Source organism: Lepidochelys kempii, chromosome 1 (genome assembly GCF_965140285.1).
Source record: "Lepidochelys kempii isolate rLepKem1 chromosome 1, rLepKem1.hap1, whole genome shotgun sequence".
Classification (NCBI taxonomy): domain Eukaryota; kingdom Metazoa; phylum Chordata; order Testudines; family Cheloniidae; genus Lepidochelys; species Lepidochelys kempii.
In genome coordinates, this window is record NC_136380.1 from 125822539 (window position 1) to 125842826 (window position 20288).

At 45.1% G+C, this 20288-nt stretch overlaps 1 protein-coding gene and 1 long non-coding RNA gene across 3 annotated transcripts; one reads left to right on the plus strand and one right to left on the minus strand.

The window, feature by feature from the left end:
• Positions 1–331: 331 nt before the first annotated feature.
• SLC25A6 (solute carrier family 25 member 6) lies at positions 332–5635 on the minus strand. The gene is made up of 4 exons (XM_073353943.2): positions 5439–5635; positions 2572–3058; positions 1501–1641; positions 332–998 (listed from the first exon to the last, which is right to left on the minus strand). The coding sequence occupies exons 1-4, from the start codon at positions 5547–5549 to the stop codon at positions 841–843; spliced, it is 897 nt and encodes a 298-aa protein (XP_073210044.1). The 5' UTR covers positions 5550–5635; the 3' UTR covers positions 332–840.
• An 842-nt stretch (positions 5636–6477) lies between these two features.
• On the plus strand, positions 6478–18786 carry LOC140914945 (uncharacterized). 2 transcript variants are annotated; one of them, XR_012160049.2, is made up of 5 exons: positions 6478–7328; positions 15008–15670; positions 15879–16000; positions 16194–16435; positions 18383–18786. It is a non-coding gene; the product is annotated as an uncharacterized LOC140914945 (long non-coding RNA). The 2 variants fall into 2 exon arrangements; XR_012160048.2 differs by having other exon boundaries at positions 15008–16000.
• Positions 18787–20288: the final 1502 nt, after the last annotated feature.

A 20288-nucleotide genomic window follows, 5' to 3' on the forward strand; every position in this document is an offset into this window, starting at 1 on the left:
AGGGACCAGGTAGCTGAGAACCAAGCAAAGACAAACCCATCCAAAAAAACTCCTCCCGTTGCACAGTATACTCTTTATATCAAGCACGGAGAATTGAATGAGTGATGGACGTTTGCCAGCTCATGACACCATTGTGTACAACACCTTTACATCTTCCATGGAAATGTTCCATCCAAGCATTTACCAGACCTAAATCTGTTTATAGCGATAATATGAATGCACCATGTTGTAATGTGGTGGTTCAAGCAGTGAAGGTATAAGGTGAAACTGGAATGTTCTTATGAAAAGATGGTTGCAAAAGTTCCCCAGGAGAGCCAACACTTCGATATAATTAGTTTCAACAGAGTAAATATGTTTATTGTTTTACAGCAGAATGCCCCAATTTAAAAGAACATACTTGCTAAAGGGTCAGCTGTGCAAAATGGTACAGAGTGCTTAAGTACAAGTGGAATAGACATGATTTGTTAAACAAATATGCAAACTATTTTATGGTCCTATAAGACAGGAAACTAGAGAATGATCAGAGGGCAAATATAGAAAAAAAACCAAAACAACTTTCTTTGCCCAAACTGCTTCTGTGGGCCCAGAACTACTGCCACGGATATCCAAACACTGATACAGAAAATTCAGTATGATGAACTGTCAGTTTCAGTGTCTGCGAAAAAAGGCAATCTTGAAATGGATCAGTTCCCTTGATAAGTTTCTAGCCCCATCTACCAACGTGATCTGGCCCCGATAAATAAGACAACACAGGAATTTCTTGGAGGTCAATGGTCCATAATGGTAAAGTTATTCTACATGATCTGCTCAACTTGGTTTCCAATTCTAGTTAGGCTGTTTTTAAATTACTTTCTTTAATTCATCATACAGCACAAGCACAAAAGCACCACCCATGCCTCGGAGAACGTTGGACCATGCACCCTTGAAAAAAGCTTTTCCTCCTTCATCCCTTGCAATCTTCTTCCAACAGTCAACTGTTCCGGAGTACATGATGTCAGCTGTGGAGAAATGAAAATTTTCCCCCCAATTTAGATAATTTGCTTCAGTATTTTCCTAACTGCAACTTAATGTCATAATGGAAAAACTTCAATTTTATTAAAACCTAATTGAGACAGTAAATGATCATGAAGCTGTAACTGTCCATGTGGTGTTACCTATTTGCCAATTACCCATGCCACATAAAGATCAAGCACTACCCTACATAAAAACAGCACCCTCAATACAAGTACCAAACTCATTTGTAAATATTACAAAATACTAGTTCCCTAAAAGCTAGTCTCGTGATTTGAAATGCTTATGACAATCATTGCTTAAGACAATTGGTTTCACACTATATAAAATGTGTTGATGGATTTGTTCTAAGAAAATTAAAAGCTGCTCAAAAAATAAACTGAACTGGAGTTACCAGCTTTTGCACCAAGTCAAAAGCACTGACAAGTATCGGTACCACTGCTAAAGTGCGGAACAAAAGTTTTAGACTAATAAATATCAAGACTGTACCTCCTTTACGTCCTGACTGCATCATCATTCGACGCCGCACTGTATCAAAAGGATAGGAGACAACACCAGCCACAGAAGTCACTGTTTGTGCAATCATCCAGCTTATCACAATGTGAGTGTTTCTGGGATCTGGGAGCATGCCTGCAATAAAGACACCATAAAATAACTTTTAGTTTTATATCCAATCCCTCCTCAGACTCACACATTTTAGAAAAGCAGCCATCATTCAAAGTTTTACAAAAGAAAGCAACTCAGTCTCCTGCAAGGATGGCAATGCATGAAATGTTACACCATGACCACACTTACATCTCTCTTCCAAAGATAATTAATATACTGTTTCAGAAATTTAGATTAACGATAAAGTGCTTTTGTTTTTATAACTTTGATTAGAAAAAGTATTTTTAACAATGAATCGCCCAAGGATTTGAAATATGTCGTTTTTAGAGTATCTTGGAAACTTTTGCAGACTGAGAAATAGAATGGGGAAGGAGGGGCAGTTAAATACACATAGCCTTTACAGTAAAATTTGCTGAAATAGCCCATAAAAACACTAACTTGTTTAAGTGAAATTATAACCTGTATTACTGTGATATGCCTCAGTAATCCATCAAATCAAGAACATTGAAGCTACTCTATCTCATTATTAGAACTTGTTTCTGCTAGAAGTGTGGTAAGCTGCTCTATCACCATATGTAGTCCACAAATACTTTGTCAATCCACAAACAGCATTCTACATTTTTAAAAGATGTAAATAGTATTTTCTCCAGCATTGCACTAAACACTGACAGGATAGCAAGATTCTACACTTAGCTTTTTAATGCTGGAAAGTAGTTTGACTAACAATACAACAAGTAGTGGTGTCAGTAACTAGAAGTAGGGTGATAGTAATGGCTCCAATTAAAAAAAACCAAATGATCAGTCTTATATTCATCGCCAAAGCAATAGCATTAAATGAAATGAAATACAAAAAGCTACATTAAAGCTTTCATGTTGCAGTCAAGCACCCCAAAGTTATGAAATGCCAAAATTAAGGTTGCCTGTGCAACTTTCCAGATTCCCCCTATAAGTTACCTTTTGCTGTATCATAGATTCCAAAGTAGGCAGCTCTATAGATGATGATACCCTGCACAGACACATTGAACCCTTGATATAAGCCACGCAGACCATCAGATTTGGTAATTTTGACTAGACAGTCCCCCAGACCTCTGAATTCTCTGTCAGCACCAGCTTTTCCGACGTCAGCAGCCAAACGGGTTCTTGCAAAATCCAAGGGATAGACGAAGCAGAGAGAAGTGGCACCAGCTGCACCACCAGAGGCCAGATTACCAGCAAAATACCTCCAAAATTGAGTGTGCTTGTCCACTCCTCCTAAGAACACCTGCTTATACTTATCCTTGAAAGCAAAATTGAGAGCCTGAGTGGGGAAGTATCTGATGACATTTGCCAAATTTCCACGCCAAAAGGACAGCACTCCTTGCTCCTTTGGGATACGCACCACGCAATCAATGATTCCCTTGTACTGTTTGTCAGCAGCAATTTGTTTACTTGCATGTTGTACCTATAAAAAATGTATTTAATACATTTATTATTTTGATCACATATCCAATAAACACTGCAGGTGGAAATCAATATTAGTAGTTCAGACTGTTTATCTATACTCATCCTAGAACAGAAGTAAGGGACATCACTAAGTCTGAAAGACTGGTCCAAATGATCATTTATCAAAATGTATACAACCCTTCACCCATCACTTTACTGTACATTTTCAAAAGTGGTTGTAAATATCTATAAATCAGAAATTACTTCATAACTGGAGACTATGGATAGAGTTTTCTATTCATTAGTACAATTTAATAGAAACTTTCTGCTTGTACATAATACTGGAAGTTCCTCCCCGTCAAAACAACTCAGTAATTCAAGAGGATGGGACATTTACATTCATAAAGAAAATTTAAAAGGTGAACGCCATAAGAAAAATAAAAAAGGAGTACTTGTGGCACCTTACAGACTAACCAATTTATTTGAGCATAAGCTTTCGTGAGCTACAGCTCACTTCATCGGATGCATACTGTGGAAAGTTTTCAGAGTAACAGCCGTGTTAGTCTGTCTTTGCAAAAAGAAAAGGAGTACTTGTGGCACCTTACAGACTAACCAATTTATTTGAGCATGAGCTTTCGTGAGCTACAGCTCACTTCATCGGAAAGTGTAGAAGATCTTTTTATATACACACAAAGCATGAAAAAATACCTCCTGACACTCCACTCTCCTGCTGCTAATAGCTTATCTAAAGTGATCACCATCCTTACAATGTGTATGATAATCAAGGTGGGCCATTTCCATCACAAATCCAGGGTTTAACAAGAACGTGGGGGGGTGGGGGGGAAGAGGGAGGATAAGAAAAAACAAGGGGAAATAGGTTACCTTGCATAATGACTTAGCCACTCCCAGTCTCTATTCAAGCCTAAGTTAATTGTATCCAATTTGCAAATGGATTCCAATTCAACAGTTTCTCCCTGGAGTCTGGATTTGAAGTTTTTTTGTTGTAATATCGCAACTTTCATGTCTGTAATCGCGTGACCAGAGAGGCTGAAGTGTTCTCCGACTGGTTTATGAATGTTATAATTCTTGAGATTGTCCAGTTTGGCCAATGTACATGGCAGAGGGGCATTGCTGGCACATGATGGCATATATCACATGGGTGGATGTGCAGGTGAACGAGCCTCTGATAGTGTGGCTGATGTTATTAGGCCCTGTGATGGTGTCCCCTGAATAGATATGTGGGCACAGTTGGCAACGGGCTTTGTTGCAAGGATAGGTTCCTGGGTTAGTGGTTCTGTTGTGTGGTTGCTGGTGAGTATTTGCCTCAGGTTGAGGGGCTGTCTGTAGTCAAGGACTGGCCAGGACTGGGATTGTTAGGTTTTTTTTTAAAGTTACAACATTTAATGTAAGTGACTGACTCCAAATAAGGGGAGCCCCCTTCCTCCATTAGTCAGTCTCCCTGGTAGCTCTAGGGCCCCATCGCTAATTTCCCGGTGCCTCAGGCCAGCGTTGTTGACCCGTCCTACAGATGGGGGCGGAGGAACCGGGGCGAAGCGATCGGCCCCAGGCTGGGGCGCTGGATCCCAACGAAGCCAGACCGGTTCCTCCTGTCACCAAGAGGCCGCTCCCCGGCAAACGCCGCGAGCATCGGTCTGCCGGCAGGGGCGCGCCAAGGCCACCGGTCCCCCACGCGGCCACTGGGCTCGCTCCCCCCAGGCAGCGCGGGGGGATTGGGGGGATGGGGGGGTCAGGGGGCTACGGGCGCGCGCCCACAGCGGCCCTGGGGAGGGCTGTCCCTGGCACTAACGTGACCCCTGCGGGCGCGGGGCCGGGGCGCGGCCAGGCCACGCGCCGCCAGGGCTCCGGCGACAGCCGGGGCAGGGGAGGAATCCGCCGCCGCGGAGAAGAAGAGGCGTCCCGCGAGGGCCGCGGCCCGCGCCACCCGCCGTCACGTGAGGGTCGCGCTACAGCAGGAGTGGCCGCCGCCCCAGCGGGCGGGCGGGCGGCGAGGGGGAGGAGGGCACAGCGAGCCGCCTCCCCACGTGACACGCGCGCCAGGCCCCGCCCCCCCCTCTCGCGTCGCACAGCGGAAGACCGGGGCTGCCGCTCCTCCGCGCGCCCTCCCTCCACGTGACCGCCCGCCCGCCCCCCCCCCCCCGCTCTCGTAACCGGCTCCTAGCACTGGAGTGGCCGGGGGCGAACGCGCTCCAAGCCCGCTCTGGCTGCTACCGCGGCAACGGCGCGAGGCGGGCGCGCTTTGGGTCGACGGCGGGCCCAGAGCCTCGCGCCCCTTCGGCCACGCGCGCTGTGGGGAAGCGAGGCCACGCGCCGCCACCCCGCTCTCTCCCGCCTCGGCCCCGGCCAGACCCCCGCCCCTCCGGCTCCCGCGCGCCGCTGACCTGGAGCAACAGCTTGACCCGCTCGATGGGCGCCACCGCGGTTTTGCTGATGGCCGCGGCCACGCCGCCCGCCAGGAAGTCCTTGGCGAAGGAGAGGGCTTGGTCCGCCATGTTCGTGCTGAGCCGGCAGCCGCTGGGGGGAAAAAACGCCGCAGTGCCCACGCACCGACAGAAAAAAAAAGGGCAGGATGGTCTCCGCGCATGAGCTAAACGCCCGGGCCGGCCGGGCCCGCCCCCGCCGCGCCATTGGCCGCCCGGCCGCAGAGAGGCGGGGCCGCCCGGGAGTTCTGCCCCGGCCCCCGCTTCCGGTCGCGTCGCGCGCTTGCCCTGACGTGCCAGTTCCAAGCTGCCGGCGCGAGCCCTGTCCCGGGTCTTGGCAGACGCCGGCCCCGCTCGCTCCCCCCCCCCACCCGCCCGCCCGCCCGCCCTCCCTAAGGCAGCAGCGGCCTGGCCCCCGCGCCCTGCCGGCTCGGCAGTCGCCTCCGCGCCTGCGGCTCCTCCTCCTTCGGTGCCGGTACCGGCGCCGCATTTCACAAGCCGCTGGGCGCCCACTGCCCTAGTGTGACACACGGGGAAGGCGGCTTCCCCCGTCCGCCGGATGCGCAGTTTCCCCATCTCTCCGTGTGAAACGCTGCGGCCTCAACAGAAAGAAAAGGAGTACTTGTGGCGCCTTAGAGACTAACCAGTTTATTTGAGCATAAGCTTTCGTGAGCTACAGCTCACTTCATCGGATGCATACTGTGGAAAGCGTAGAAGATCTTTTTATATACACACAAAGCAAGAAAAATACCTCGTCCCACCCCATTCTCCTGCTGGTAATAGCTTATCTAAAGTGATCACTCCTTACAATGTGTATGATAATCAAGTTGGGCCATTTCCAGCACAAATCCAGGTTCTCTCACCCCCCCCCCCACACACACACACAGGTATTTTTTCATGCTTTGTGTGTATATAAAATGGTCTTCTGTACTTTCCACAGTATGCATCCGATGAAGTGAGATGTAGCTCACAAAAGCTTATGTTCAAATAAATTGGTTAGTCTCTAAGGTGCCACAAGTCCTCCTTTTCTTTTTGCGAATACAGACTGACACGGCTGTTACTCTGAAACGGGTCTCAACAGAGTGACTGCGGAGCTAGCAAAGCGCGACAACGTGCTGGCTGCTTCTAATCTCATATTAAACAGGGGCTAGGAAGCCTTCCTCCGTTATTTATGTAGCTCCCGTTTCTGCCAGCTTTAACCATGCTGAGCAGCCCCATTGATTTATGGGGCAACAGGTGGAGCAGAGAAGCATTTTGATGCCAAAAGAAAAAAAAACCCTCCACTTGCTCCTCCTTTTGTCTTCATGACTCTTCTGCCTCATTAGATTTCTCATTGCCCATGCCTTTCGGTGTCACCAGAGGTTAGAATATAAATTTTTAACAAAACAGCCAGATGAGAAATCTGACCATCATGTTATGTATTTATTTAATTGAAGAAAAAAAGTGCTTCATTGTGAGACTGGTAAGCTGCACAGTTAGATGTTAAGGTTGCACATGCAACCTTAATTCTTTCTCCTTGTGCATGTATGTTGTGGTGCAATTTTTAATCACGTTATTTTAAAAAAAATACAATATACAATTTTTTCTATAACATTAAATACCTACATTAATGTAAGTGTCATAAAGGTCAATTATGTATTAAATTATACTTTGCAATTGATAACCTTTTTTCTTTCCAAGATATGAAATGTAATAGTTTTGTCAGCAGCCATGTAGTATACACTTTTTCTTTTCCACCACCAGCACAGCTTTAGATGCAATTCAAGGATGAGGCGGTAAACTATATATCTGATAGGCTTTATCAGGAAAGTTATTCAATTCAGAGGATGATCCAGTTGACTGTGAAACTAGGTGAGCTGTGAATATTTTTTTCAGTGCAGAGATGAGACAGTTACCCAGAAAGCTAATTTAAAGGTTTAACCTGGAGTGAACTGTGTGTGGGTGTGGCGTTACTGTGGTTTTAAGAGAATGAATAGATTCTTCATGATGTGGGAACTGACAGTTGGACAAAGCAGTTGATTTTAGGTTAGGCTGATAGATTGTCTTGAGTTAAGATCAGTGGTGGGCAACCTGTGGCCCGTGCCACTTCCCGCAGCTCCCATTGGCGGATGTGCAAATGTAAACAAACTGGCGGCCTGCCAGCAGATTACCCCGATGGGCCGCGTACCACAGGTTGCCACCCCTGGTTAAAATGCTCTGTTTATATGTTAACAATGTATCTAAGAAAGACTTGTTAAATTACTACCAGTGAATTATTATTAAGACTTGTGGATTACTTGAATATAAAACAACACAGTGGGTTCTACATGGCAGGAGAGATCTGCCTCCATAGAGCCTGTTGCACTATCTGGGGCTTGTCTACACTTATAGTCCTGCAGTGGCACAGCTGGACTGGTGCAGCTGCTCTGCTGTAGTGCTTACTGAAAATGCTGCCTATGCCAATGGGATTATTTCCCATCGGCATAGGTATTTCACTTCCCCAAGAGGTAGTAGTTGTGTCGACGGGAGAAGCCCTCTCGTTGACACAGCGCTGTCTACGTTGGGAGTTCGGTCGGTGTCATTGTGTCGCCCTGAGCAATGTAGTTATACTGACATAAGTTTGTACTGTAGACCAGGGCTGGGCCTTTACTGCAAACTTATGCACCCTGTACATGCTATCAATTCCCATGTTACTCTTTATTGTATGCTGAAAGTGATATTGCAAATTTAAAAGCCACACTTCTGTCTGACATTATACCTACTATTTTTAAAAGTAACATGTAAAATTAGATTACATCTGAAAAAGATTAGACAAAAAAAGTTTATTTTTTCAGCTGTGCATTTGACAGTACTTTGTATATAGCTAGTTTAATTCTTTCCCCTCTAATAAGTTTTAGTTGTCCTTTTTGTTGACCTTTCCTACAACATGAAACAAAGAAAAATATTTTTAAAACCAGGAAAGTATGATTGAGTAATCACAAAAATTGCAGCCCATGAAAGAACTGTTAACTCATTTATGTAGTTGACTACATTTCAAAATGACAGTTCCCTTTTATCCTCAAATGTCATATAACAAGATTCTACATATGCATCTAAGAATGTTGAAGAAATTATAAAAACAAGGAGGAGTCAGGTGTCACCTTAAAGACTAACAGATTTATTTTGGGCATAAGCTTTCATGGGTAAAAAAACCCACTTCTTCAGATGCAGATTTTTCTTCAGATTTTTGTGGATATAGACTAACACGGCTACCCCTCTGATGTGCGGAAATTATATGCTATTTTAGGACCTGCTCTTGTTACTAAATTCACAGGAGCAGACTCTCGTACCCATACAGATCTAGTTGATGCTGGATCAATACACATGCACAAGGGTGGCACGTGCAACCTTTTTCAAGAAGAGCAGGGACCTGAACCTGCAACTTCTACTTCACGGCTAAACCCCTAACAATCGAGATATTAGCTATGGTAGGGGAAGGGGAACCCACACATACTTTGACTAGAAAGTTCATCTTGGACCATGGACCCCTTTCCAATGAAAATTTAATTGAAACTGATACATACCCATGAAAAGTTTTGGTTTCATCAAATTGGCATTTTCCATTCAACCCCTCCTTCCCCCCCCAAAGGAAAACAAAAACTTGCTCTGTTGCTTAAGCATGCAACTTTAACTTCTTCTAATATAATGTTTTATATGGAATTTATTAGATTTTTAGAATAAATATGGGCGGGGAAATACATATTTAAACAACTTCAATTTCTAGGACTTAAAAGTTATGTTGACTTGTGAAATTGGAGAATAGCATATGCCAATTCTATGATTTGGAACTGTTTAGCTAGACACAACTGAGTATCCTGTTCTATGCACCTTAGGAGATCAGATACATCAGCTTGGGGCTCCAGCCTCTTGCAAATCTTACAAAGGTCACACCATGTAATGTTTTGTATCAGCATGTTTCTGTATACTTTTCACCCTTTTGCACTGTTTCAGTATATTTGTCTCTAGAGCTATCACTTTCTTTACTCCCTCTTTTTTATCTTTATTTTTTCTTTTTTCTTTCCCCATTTTGTCACACTTTTTATCATTCTCATTTTCCCCTTTTCACTTCTGACCCTGGGATCTCGTTCCCTTCTATTTCTGCACCTTCCTTAGTCTTCTCCCAGTGCTGGTTCAAGTCACTGGGGGGGCCTTTGACAGCCTGATTTTGCCGCCCCCCCCACACACACTTGGAAGATCTAAGGTTCACTATGTGACCTTCCTTTACCTGTTACGCTGGCATGTTCGGAGGTGGGATAAAGAAGTTTAGGTTCACGAAAGGCTTTGGGAGCAACAGGGAATATGTACAGAACTGGCATGTATGTTTTTGGAGAGAATTAGGGATATAATGGATAAGTGGGTTCTTGTTAAATGGGAGGAGGGGGATAGTGGTGGTGGATCTGAGATGTTCCCAAGCTAACACTGTGATAAAGGAGGAGCCATCATAGCCTCCATTGCTCTCAGCACAAAGATCTCAGACCTCAGAGCATGGTCAGTAAGCATCATGGTAGTGGAGTCTCTCATGCCTAAAATGTGACATCATTGAATGGGTCCTGATTTCTCCCCCCTTTCTGCTCTGTATTTGTGTATCTGTTTATATACACACACACACGCACATACATATACACATATGCACATATATACATACTGTGACACTCTATACCTTGGGGGAGCCCCCTGTAACCTCTGTATTCCTCATCTGTATATAATTGTGATATTGCATATAACGCATGCCATGTGAGGTGTCTGGGGAAAGGTTATGATTTGCTGAAAGTCATTATTCTATCTAAATATGTGTATCATCAACGCATATGAAGTTATGATAATTGTGTTGTATGGTTGTCACTAAAACATGCTGTGGGTTTGGGAGGCACCCAGATACTGACTCTACAGAGACAATGACAAGGGAGGTAACCAACACCCAGGTGGGTGCTGTTGAACAGAAATCACCAGCCATTGTCCAGCAAGGGGGCTACAATTCAGTGACTCACTTGCATGAGGCCACACCAAGGGAATTGCTCAACCTTGCTTAGGGACTCACCAAACATGCCTGAACTTCTGTTCTCCAAGCACATGGACTAAGGGTATAAAAACCAAACACAGGGGCCCATGCAGGGCCTTTCTCCTTCAACCACCTACACTGCAAGCAACAAGGACGCTGAAGACTTGAGACTCCAACTGAGGGGACTGGTCCAGATTTCAAAGGTGAAATCTGTATACTATGGGCTGCAATATCCAGTGGGGTGAGAAAAACTGCTTTATCTAGATGTTGCCCAGTCTAATAGGGTTGAGAGTTTAGACTGTGTACTTATATTTTATTTCTTTCAGTAACCAACTCTGACTTTTTGCTTATCGATTAATCTCACTTAAAATCCATCTTTTATAGTCAATAAATTTATTTTACTGTTTATCTTTACCAGTGAGTTTGTATGAAGTGTGGGGCGAATTTGCTCAGGGTACAAAGGTTAGTGTATATCCACTTTCTATTGTTGAAGTGGTGAACCAATTTATAAATTTGCACTGCTTGTCTTGAGCAGTGCAAGATGGTATATTCCTGGGGTACAGTGCTGGGAGCTAGGGGGATTTGGCTCTGGTGCCTTTCTCCATGTGATTCATGAGTGTCTCTGGGAGCATTCATGCAAGCTAGCTGGGTGGGGGGTTTCCACAGGTGGTTGTGCTGAGTGATAACAGCACCTGGAGGGATTGCCTCCGGTCACTAGCAAGGCATGGTGAGAGACAGCCCAGGCTGGAGAGAGTTAAGGGGGCACAGCGGTCCCACGTGGTTAATTTTTTTGAGTTAATGGATTAATTGACAGCCCTAATAAATATATAAACAAAAACAAATCCAGAGAAGAAGTGGGGGAGGAGAGAGAGCAAGATGTTATTTAAAAGCAAAAAGGCTTTCACATATTTAACTTTTCACAATACAGCTCTGCCTTCCACCTTCACAACAGCGCGCATACTAAGTAGCACTTCAGGAGGTGAGCAGCTGACTGTCTTTAAGCAAAATGAACTGCCTATGACCCCTTCTGTCATCTGATCACTGTAGCTACATAATTTTTGTTCTACCACTGGTTCCAGGTAATCTTATAGCATGCAGAAGAGTTTCTCTGGAGTCTGCTTTAGAGAACTGCTGTCCTAGTTCTTCTGTTTCCAGCTTCGATAGGATTATTCTGCTGCTCTTTGACTTCATTATTTTCTTAAATAACTTCACACTTACAATATTTTAGCAACCATGTACAGTTGTTGTACCAATAAAATAAAAACCAGCAGGATCTTATTAAAGGGAAAAAGGCAAAATACCACATTTATTGTGAATACAGAAAGAATCATAGTAAGCAGTTAGTTATAGCTATAACATTCCATTCAATCTCATATTTATTCACACATTCATTCATACAAACACACACCCACACACATACACACCCACACACACAGGTTCTGCAAGGTTGTTATCATAGTTACCAGCCTTAGAGTTGCTCATGCCAAGTCACTGGCCAGGTGGCCTGGACATGAGGAGGGAGCAGGGCCTTGTCAGATGCTCATCTGATGCTCCTGGAAGTCGGTTTGCAGAATCAGACCCCAAAGTTCTCACTTTTTAGAGTCTATTTTTATAGGAATTTCTTCCTATGCCAGTCTATGGGAATTGCTTCATCATGCTGTTGCTGAATCAATCAGCAGATAGCACATTCCTGACGGCTCCAAGATGTTATCTTGTTCTTTGGTTCTCCCATTCTTGATGCTGTTGGGTGGATTCCAGTCTGCCCTCCGGGTGGGGTCCTCTGGTTATTTCCACTTGACACCTTCTTCAGCCGATGGACACTGGATTCTTAGGCTGGCACCTCCCTGATCATTCAGTTATTATCCACACCAAGCATCCATCCACATACATCCTCTATCTCTATTTTAATCACAATTGTTAATACAACAAAAGGGTGGGGAGTCTCTGGGTGCTGTTTCTGTTGTTAGAGTATTGCTTTGAGTCTCTCTCTCTCTCTGTGAATTGCTTTGAGAACAGACTCTGTCTTAGAATGTACTAACACAATTAGCAGCTTGCAAGTTTCATACATAGAGGGAAAGAAACAGTACCAAAAACCAAGAGACCTCTTAATTAGTAATACCCTGGAATTTAAACTCTGGGGAATCAAACTCATTTGTGATTTTAATACAGAACTTCTTTAATATGATCCAACACAGTATATATTGGGGAATTTCCTTTCTGGAAAGTAGCCTGTGGAGAGTAGCAGATACATGATTGATGAATCTTACAGAACTGTGACCAGATGATTTGAGAACACTGGTGTAAGTGAGCTGTAGCTCACGAAAGCTCATGCTCAAATAAATTGGTTAGTCTCTAAGGTGCCACAAGTCCTCCTTTTCTTTTTGCAAATACAGACTAACACGGTTGTTACTCTGAAACTTGGTGTATCAGAGGGTATCTTTAATCACTTTTCTTCAACAATGCATCTCTGCACCATTTAATGGAAATGCTACTTATGTTGAAACACTCAGGAATGAATAAAAGAGGAAAAGGGTCAAATTACACCTGTGCTGTAGGATTCTCCAGAGAAGAGAGATGGCTCCTTGTCCCTCTCTGAGGGCCAATCCTGGTCTACTGCAGTCCTTACACAAGCATAGAGTCTTCTGGCACTGTCACTTAAGCAGTTCTGCTTTACTGAGGCATAATTTAGCCCAATGATTTTGTACCAAATTCATCCTTATGGTAATGGCACTTACCACTGTGTGGTCCTGGTCCATAAGTAGGGCTTCTAGGTGCTACGGTAATACAAGTAATAAATAATAACATCATTAACTTCAGTGAAGTTATACCAGGGATGAACATTTCCCTTTGTGTTTAATATGACAACTGTAATTTTAAAAAGGTGAAGAATAATTGCCAGAGTGATTGCAAAGCTCCCAGCTGTCTGTAAAAACAGTCTGTGTAGATAAAGAAAGAACTCCAACTTTCTTAAACCAGAACACATTCATAGAATCATAGAATATCAGGGTTGGAAGGGACCCCAGAAGGTCATCTAGTCCAACCCCCTGCTCGAAGCAGGACCAATTCCCAGTTAAATCATCCCAGCCAGGGCTTTGTCAAGCCTGACCTTAAAAACCTCTAAGGAAGGAGATTCTACCACCTCCCTAGGTGGTTATATACATTCAGTTATACATAACCTGTAGTTCACCAAGAACTAAGAAAAGGGCCCAGGGGAAACAGAAAGTAGTGAGAACTTCTTGTGTTATCAGTGGAGGGGCTTGTGACTATATAAAGAATGAGAAGAGAGAGCAATTGCTTGCTTCTCTAGGGCCATACTGTTCTCATGATTTAATTAATCAAATTAAATATCACATGACAGTAGATAACCCCTTTCAACATCTATTTCTCAGTACTGTTGATAAGACTAGGCCAGCAATTATGATTTATGACTAAACTATTGTGTAGAATTTTTTTTAAAACTTCAGAATCAGGGCATTGATCTCTGAATTTAGCAAATCCCATCAACTGTAGTCTGCTTTTTTAATCACAACTGAAGATTAGAAGATATTTCATCTTTTAAAAAAGGGCAGGTTTAAACTGGTAGAAGGCTGAGCCATCCAGTGATGAAAATTAACTGTTGAGATTCAGATATTCCAAGAAAATTGTTTCTGCAGTGAAAAAGAAACACAGTCAATTTGTTACAGAATGTAATACAAAGTAGTTTTGTATAAGTGACTTTCATACTGTACATTTCCTAGAGTACTTTAGGACATGAGGGATATTAATTATCATTCTATCTGACATCAGTGGTGTTACACCAGTGATGAATTTGTCCACAGTTGTATATATACACAACAGTCACAACAAAGTGCTTATGGAGGCAGATGCAGTGACCATTATTGTCAGCAATTGCTCACACACAACACTGGACATTAGAACCTATTTTTATTAAGAGAGGCAATGTTAGACAGGACACCAAGGCTTAGTACCTACCCTTTTTCAATAAGTGCCAGACTACCTCAGGACAGTTACCAGAAATGAGAGAGAAGAGAACCTAGAAGAGACCCTTCTTATCTCAGTGGGCAGGTCATTCGTCTTGAATTGTTTCTCTGCAAACCCTATAGCTTGTTAACAAGAATCCCCAACTGCTGAATTTGGTTACTTAATATTTTTACGCTTGTTTGAGAATATAATTTATTTTCTCTTGATTTTGTCTTTTCCCAGTCATTACACTGAATCTCGCCCATCCTGACTCCCCTGCCATGTTTCTAATGGATCCTGAGCCAACTGTGTTTAGGGTTTTGTTTGGTTGTGTGTGTTTTTGCTATCAACTTTATTGATCATAGAATGAGGTAGAACAGAGCTTATTCTGACTGCACAGTATGCATCCAATGAAGTGAGCTGTAGCTCACGAAAGCTCATGCTCAAATAAATTGGTTAGTCTCTAAGGTACCACAAGTCCTCCTTTTCTTTTTGCTACCTTTCATAACTACTGTTCTTCAAGATTTGTTGCTAATGACCATTCCCTTTCTAGGTGTGTGCACACTCATGGGCACAGTCATCGGAGATTTTTGCCTTAGTGGTATCCGTAGGGTTGTCCCCCACCTCTGGAAGAGGACACTGACCACCTCTGGATGGAGCAACCATTCCTGGCGAGATGAGAATGCCCTGCTAAGGCGATCTGCCAAAGCATTTCTGGCCCCGGGGAGGTGTGTGGCTACGAGATGAGTGGCTTGCTGAACACAGAAGTTCCACACCCTGAGAGCTTCTTGGCAAAGGGCTGCTGATCAGGCTCTGCCTTGCTTGTTGATATAGAATACTGCGGCGGTATTGTCTACCAGGACCTGAACCATCCTGCCCTTTTTATGACGTGGGAAAGCGTGGCAGGCCAAGAGTACCTCTCTGACTTTATGTGTAGGGAGCGATCGTGACTCAACCAATTACCTTGCAGGCTGAGATCGTCCAGGTGGGCTCCCCACTCCAGATCCGAGGCATCGGAGACTAGGGTAACTGACGGGGACGGGATCACAAAGGGGACTCCCTCCAACACCAATAAGGGATTCAGTCACCATGCGATTGATGACAGTATGTGGCCCGGTACCTTGATCACATGGTCTATGTTGTATCTGTTGGGGACGTAGACTGATGCCAGGAACGCCTGTAGGGGACTGAGATGGAGCCACATGTATCAGACCATGTAAGTGCAGGCTGCCATGTGGCCCGACAACCTCAGGCCCATGTGAGTGGTGGTGAGAGAGTGGGCTTGCATGCACAAGATCAGATCTATCATGGCTTGGAATCAGGCTTTGGGGAGTCAGGCTCTGGCCCAAGTGGAGTTGAGGACCACTCCAATTACCTGTATGGGTTGCATCGGCACTAGAGTTGATTTCTTCTCTTTTATTAAGAGACCCAGATCGCAACACGTGGAGAGAACCAGATCGAGGTGCCACCACACCTGATCCAAGGACCGGCCCTTGATTAGCCAGTCGTTTAGGTACTAGTAAATCTGAACACCCCTCCGGCTCAGGTAAGCAACCACTGGTGCCATGCACTTTGTAAACACTCTCGGTGCTGATGAGAGGCTGTGACAAAGTGTGTGTGTGGGGGTTCTTGGTTTCTCCTTGTTTTTCCAATGGTCTGGATGCAGAGGGGGAGGGACTCAGTTTCCCTGGGTGTTAGTGGTTTAATGAGGTGATGGGAGAGGGAGTTTGTTGTTACAGAGGTCCAGCGATGGAACTTGGGACCCCAGCCAATGGATACCCCAGCAACTGGTGACTTGGCAAACTGGAGGCCCAGCTCAGGAGTCACAGCCGGTTCTGGCCAGTGGGAGGACAATGGGCCGTGGAGAGAGGACACCTGGTGACCTGACCAGCCAGTTCCAGCCAAAGGGGGCCAGAGGACAGAAGAGAGGAAAGGAGGCCCAGGCAACCCTGTTTACCTGGAGAGAAGACAATAGACAGAGGTGAGGCTTGGGGGAGGTGATATCAGATGCCCAGCTGGAAAGCGCAGGGGAGAGAGAGCAGGCAGAGCCCACCTGAATGCAGGGGAGACTTGGATATGCTGTGCTGATGCAGTCCAGGCCTGGGGGTCTGAGAGTTTCCTGTGCTAGGTTCAGACACTCACTAAACCCTCCTGTTTTATGCTGGCTGAGAGTCACTTCGGTCTAAAGATCAGGGTTGCATTATTCCCTCTGAGAGTGGAGGCCCTGGGGGTCCAGAGCGAGTGGACTCCCTGAGGGGGCCCATGGCGAGAAACAGGTGCGCTAAGGCTCAGAGAGGTGCGGTTCTAGGAGGTGGAGGGGCTTAACCCCCAAGAGAGAGTGGACCCCCGAGAAGGGTTGTCTCATTGAAGGGGGTTCCCCCCAGGGACCGCACGGGGCCAAGAGTGGGCACGACCTGTGAGTCCATGACAGAGGCCAAAGGGTAATCCCATGAATTGGAAATGGCACTGGCCCAACACGGAATGGAGGAACCATGCATGTCCTTGGAAGATGGAGATATGGAAATATGCACCATTCAAGTCGAGGGTGGTATACCAGTTTCCCGGATCCAGGGAGGGAATGATGGAGGCCAGGGAAATCATGCGGAACATGATGCGGAACATCAACTTTTTGATATACTTGTTGAGGTGTCACAGGTCCAGGATGCGTCTCAGGCAATGTTCCCTCTAATTTTTTCCATCCATGTGCAGAATGAATTTTGTTATGTGCAGCACCAATATCAAGGGAATGTGCGGATGTGCACAACCAGTACAAATGAAAAACCTAGATATAGCACACCAAAATGTGGCATAGTGAAAACAGCTATATAAATAAAACAAAATCATGGCCATTAATTGAAAGCATACAAAATATGCACCCGAGTCCCCATTTAATAACCTACTTTTATCATAGACCACTAAATCTTCAGGGAAAGCTACTCTTGAAAAATGAAGCATCTGCCAAAACACTAACATGCTACGGACTTTTGTAGGTCACAAAACTGTCCCTCTTGCATGCATATTATCTGCACCTGTAGCTCAGCTTTAAGATGCTAAACAAATCTATGAGTCAACTAGAAATAGTCATGCTCTCATCGCAAATATTAATACAATATTTTCTGATACTGAAAAGGAGAGTAAAAGGTATTCACTCAGGTTACACAATTTCTCTGGGATGTCAGCTCTTAATTTAATTAATACTTCACACACAGAGAACAGTAAAAATAAGTAATACAGTGACACAAACAGCAAACAAACAAGTGAGAACACTGAAAATATGAAGGGAAGTAAAACATCAAGTGATTGGTTATGGGTATTTTAAATGAGTGTTTAGGACCCACGCTGTGCAAGTGCAACAGAGCCCTGTAGAAACGGGCAAAGTTCTCCTGGTTTCAGATTGTGTGTGTCACCAACTCAAAAACTCAGAGTAGACTCATTAAGTTTTTACACATTAACACATGGCTTCAGAGTTTGCAGATACTTCCCTGCTTCAAAGAGCTTGCAAATAAGGTCTTTATCCTACAAAAAACCTAGTGCTACTTGCTACTTATGAGTCAATGGGAGTACCTGAAGAGCCAGAACTATACCAGATAGCAAGGATCTGGCCTTAATGGTTTCCAATACCTCTCCCCAAACAAATTCTAAAACTTAATGGGAATCATTTGTCTGGACAAGTGATTTCCATTGTTTTAGAATTTTTTGGGGGAGAGGCACCTCTCCCGCACTGTCCCAGCCTTGGAGCTGGGGGAGAGGCATCTCTGGACAAATCACAGAGGATGGGAGGAAAAGACTGAAGTGCAAGGGGTTGGTAAACAGCTCAGAAGCTGCTGCATGCCTTCCCCATCAGAGCCCTAAAGCCCATTTTCAAGAGAAGACCCCGGCTGCCTGTAATTGCTCTTGTCTCATTCCCTACTGCTTTCCTTATTTTGAGGGAGGTCCTGATTGTTGTCACAACAGCCTGAGAAGAAGTACAGGAAATCCACTGAACTCTGTTTTGTGAGGAAAACAAAGACATGGACACAGGGAGGAAGAAGGCAGGAACAGGAAGGCAAATATATGGCTGGATGTTAGGAGCAGAAGGGCTGAGAAGAAGGGGCGTCCCTCCCCGGCCACCACAATCCCAGAGCTGAAGCTGAGAAAAAGGGGGGAGGGGGTGTCTTTCCCCCACTACGGCAGCCACCAAGCTGGGGCTGGGAAGGATGGGAGAGGGTTCTGCCATCTCAGACCCTTTCCTTCCTTTTGGTTTGCTATTTTGTTTTTCATCCTCAATTGATAATTACTCCAACCTCCCCCTGTATAAATAAAACCTACAACGATTGCATGTATAATACACCATACACGTGTTTTATGGAATTTGTTTCTGCATATAGAGGAACTTTGGAAGTTTGACAAAGTCTTCCAAGTTTCTATGGTTGAAATTTAAGCAGTGTCTTTTTTGTGCATTAACTATTAACCCCAGTCATACATTGTAGCTAAAAAGTCTACCAAATTGTTATCTGATTTACATTCCTTAGGGTATGTCTATACTACCCGCCGGATCGGTGGGCAGTGATTGATCCAGTGGGGGTCGATTTATCTAGTCCAGACACGATAAATGGACCCCTGAGCGCTCTCCTGTCGACTCCTGTACTCCAGCGCCATGAGAGGTGCAGGCAGAGTCGACGGGGGAGCGGCAGTAGTTGACTCACCACAGTGAAGACACCGCGGTGTGTAGGTCTCAGTATGTCGACTTCAGCTACGTTATTCACCTAGCTGAAGTTGTGTAACTTAGATTGATCCCCTGCCCTCAGTGTAGACCAGGCCTTAGAGTTATTTTAAAGCCAGAACCTCCTAGGTGCTGTATTTGGCTTGTCCTGGGATATATCTTTCCTCCACCGCGGCTGCGGCTGGGAAGGGGTGGGGTGTGTCTACCCCGCAGCGGCAGCCCTGTATGCCCTAAACTCCCCCCACCTCATCCCACCTACCTCACCCCACTGCCCCCCACCCCAAGGCCACCACCTCACCTTACATGTGCATCCTCTCCAGGGTCCAGGCACCTAATTAGTGGAGCCATGCCCTCTTGCGCAGCCGCCCAGGCACGCGCCTTAGATGGAACACAGGTCGCGGGCCCCCTTTTGCTTTCGGATGGGGAAATAACTAACACTTAACGGCTAAGTAAATTCCTAAGAACTATACCCAATGAGGATAGATATTGGGCTGTTAAGAAACGTTAGCGCTCTTGCGATGCAAGAGAAGGCGCTTCGACCAACCGTCACGGGTGGTGAGAAGGAACGGACAGGGCGCAGGGCCAGTGGCAACTGGTATACGGGCGCGTGTGCGCGGCCCTCCAGAGGGCCCCACTGGCGGCCCTATGGATACTGCTAAGGCAAAAATCCCCAACGACTGTGCACATGGGCGTGCACACCCCTGGAATGGACTCGACCTGAGCAAGCACTTGAACACGGAGAGCCGTACTAACATCCCAGGGATAGAGTCGGGGGTGGGGGGGGAAAAGGGCAGCGTATTTTGGTCTAGAAATAAGGCCAGCCTAGGTGCACCCAACACAAAGAAACAAAGCAGTTCATTAGCAATGCCAACATTATTGTATGACTGTTGATGTGTCTTGGTTAGTCTCTAAGGTGCCACAAGTACTCCTTTTCTTTTTTCTGAGTATGAGGTAACTTTAAAAAGTACTAGCAAGTCAATGCAGCCCGAGCATTACTGCTGCCAAGCGAAGAGCGTAGCTTCTGGCATTTTACTCATATTTCGGAACGGATATAATCTCTCTCAGTTATTGAAGTAGTTTCAGAAAGCTTCCAAAGTCACATATCTCTTGCATAAGCGGCTGATGGGAAACC

Bases quoted from the DNA above. Each gene is read 5' to 3' on its own strand.
- SLC25A6 (XM_073353943.2), bottom strand. From the start codon at position 5,549: ATGGCGGACCAAGCCCTCTCCTTCGCCAAGGACTTCCTGGCGGGCGGC. The intron at 1,642-2,571 runs GTAACTTATAGG...TCTTTATTGCAG, and splicing joins AATCTATGATACAGCAAAAG to GCATGCTCCCAGATCCCAGA. The intron at 999-1,500 runs GTACAGTCTTGA...ATTTCTCCACAG, and splicing joins GCAGTCAGGACGTAAAGGAG to CTGACATCATGTACTCCGGA.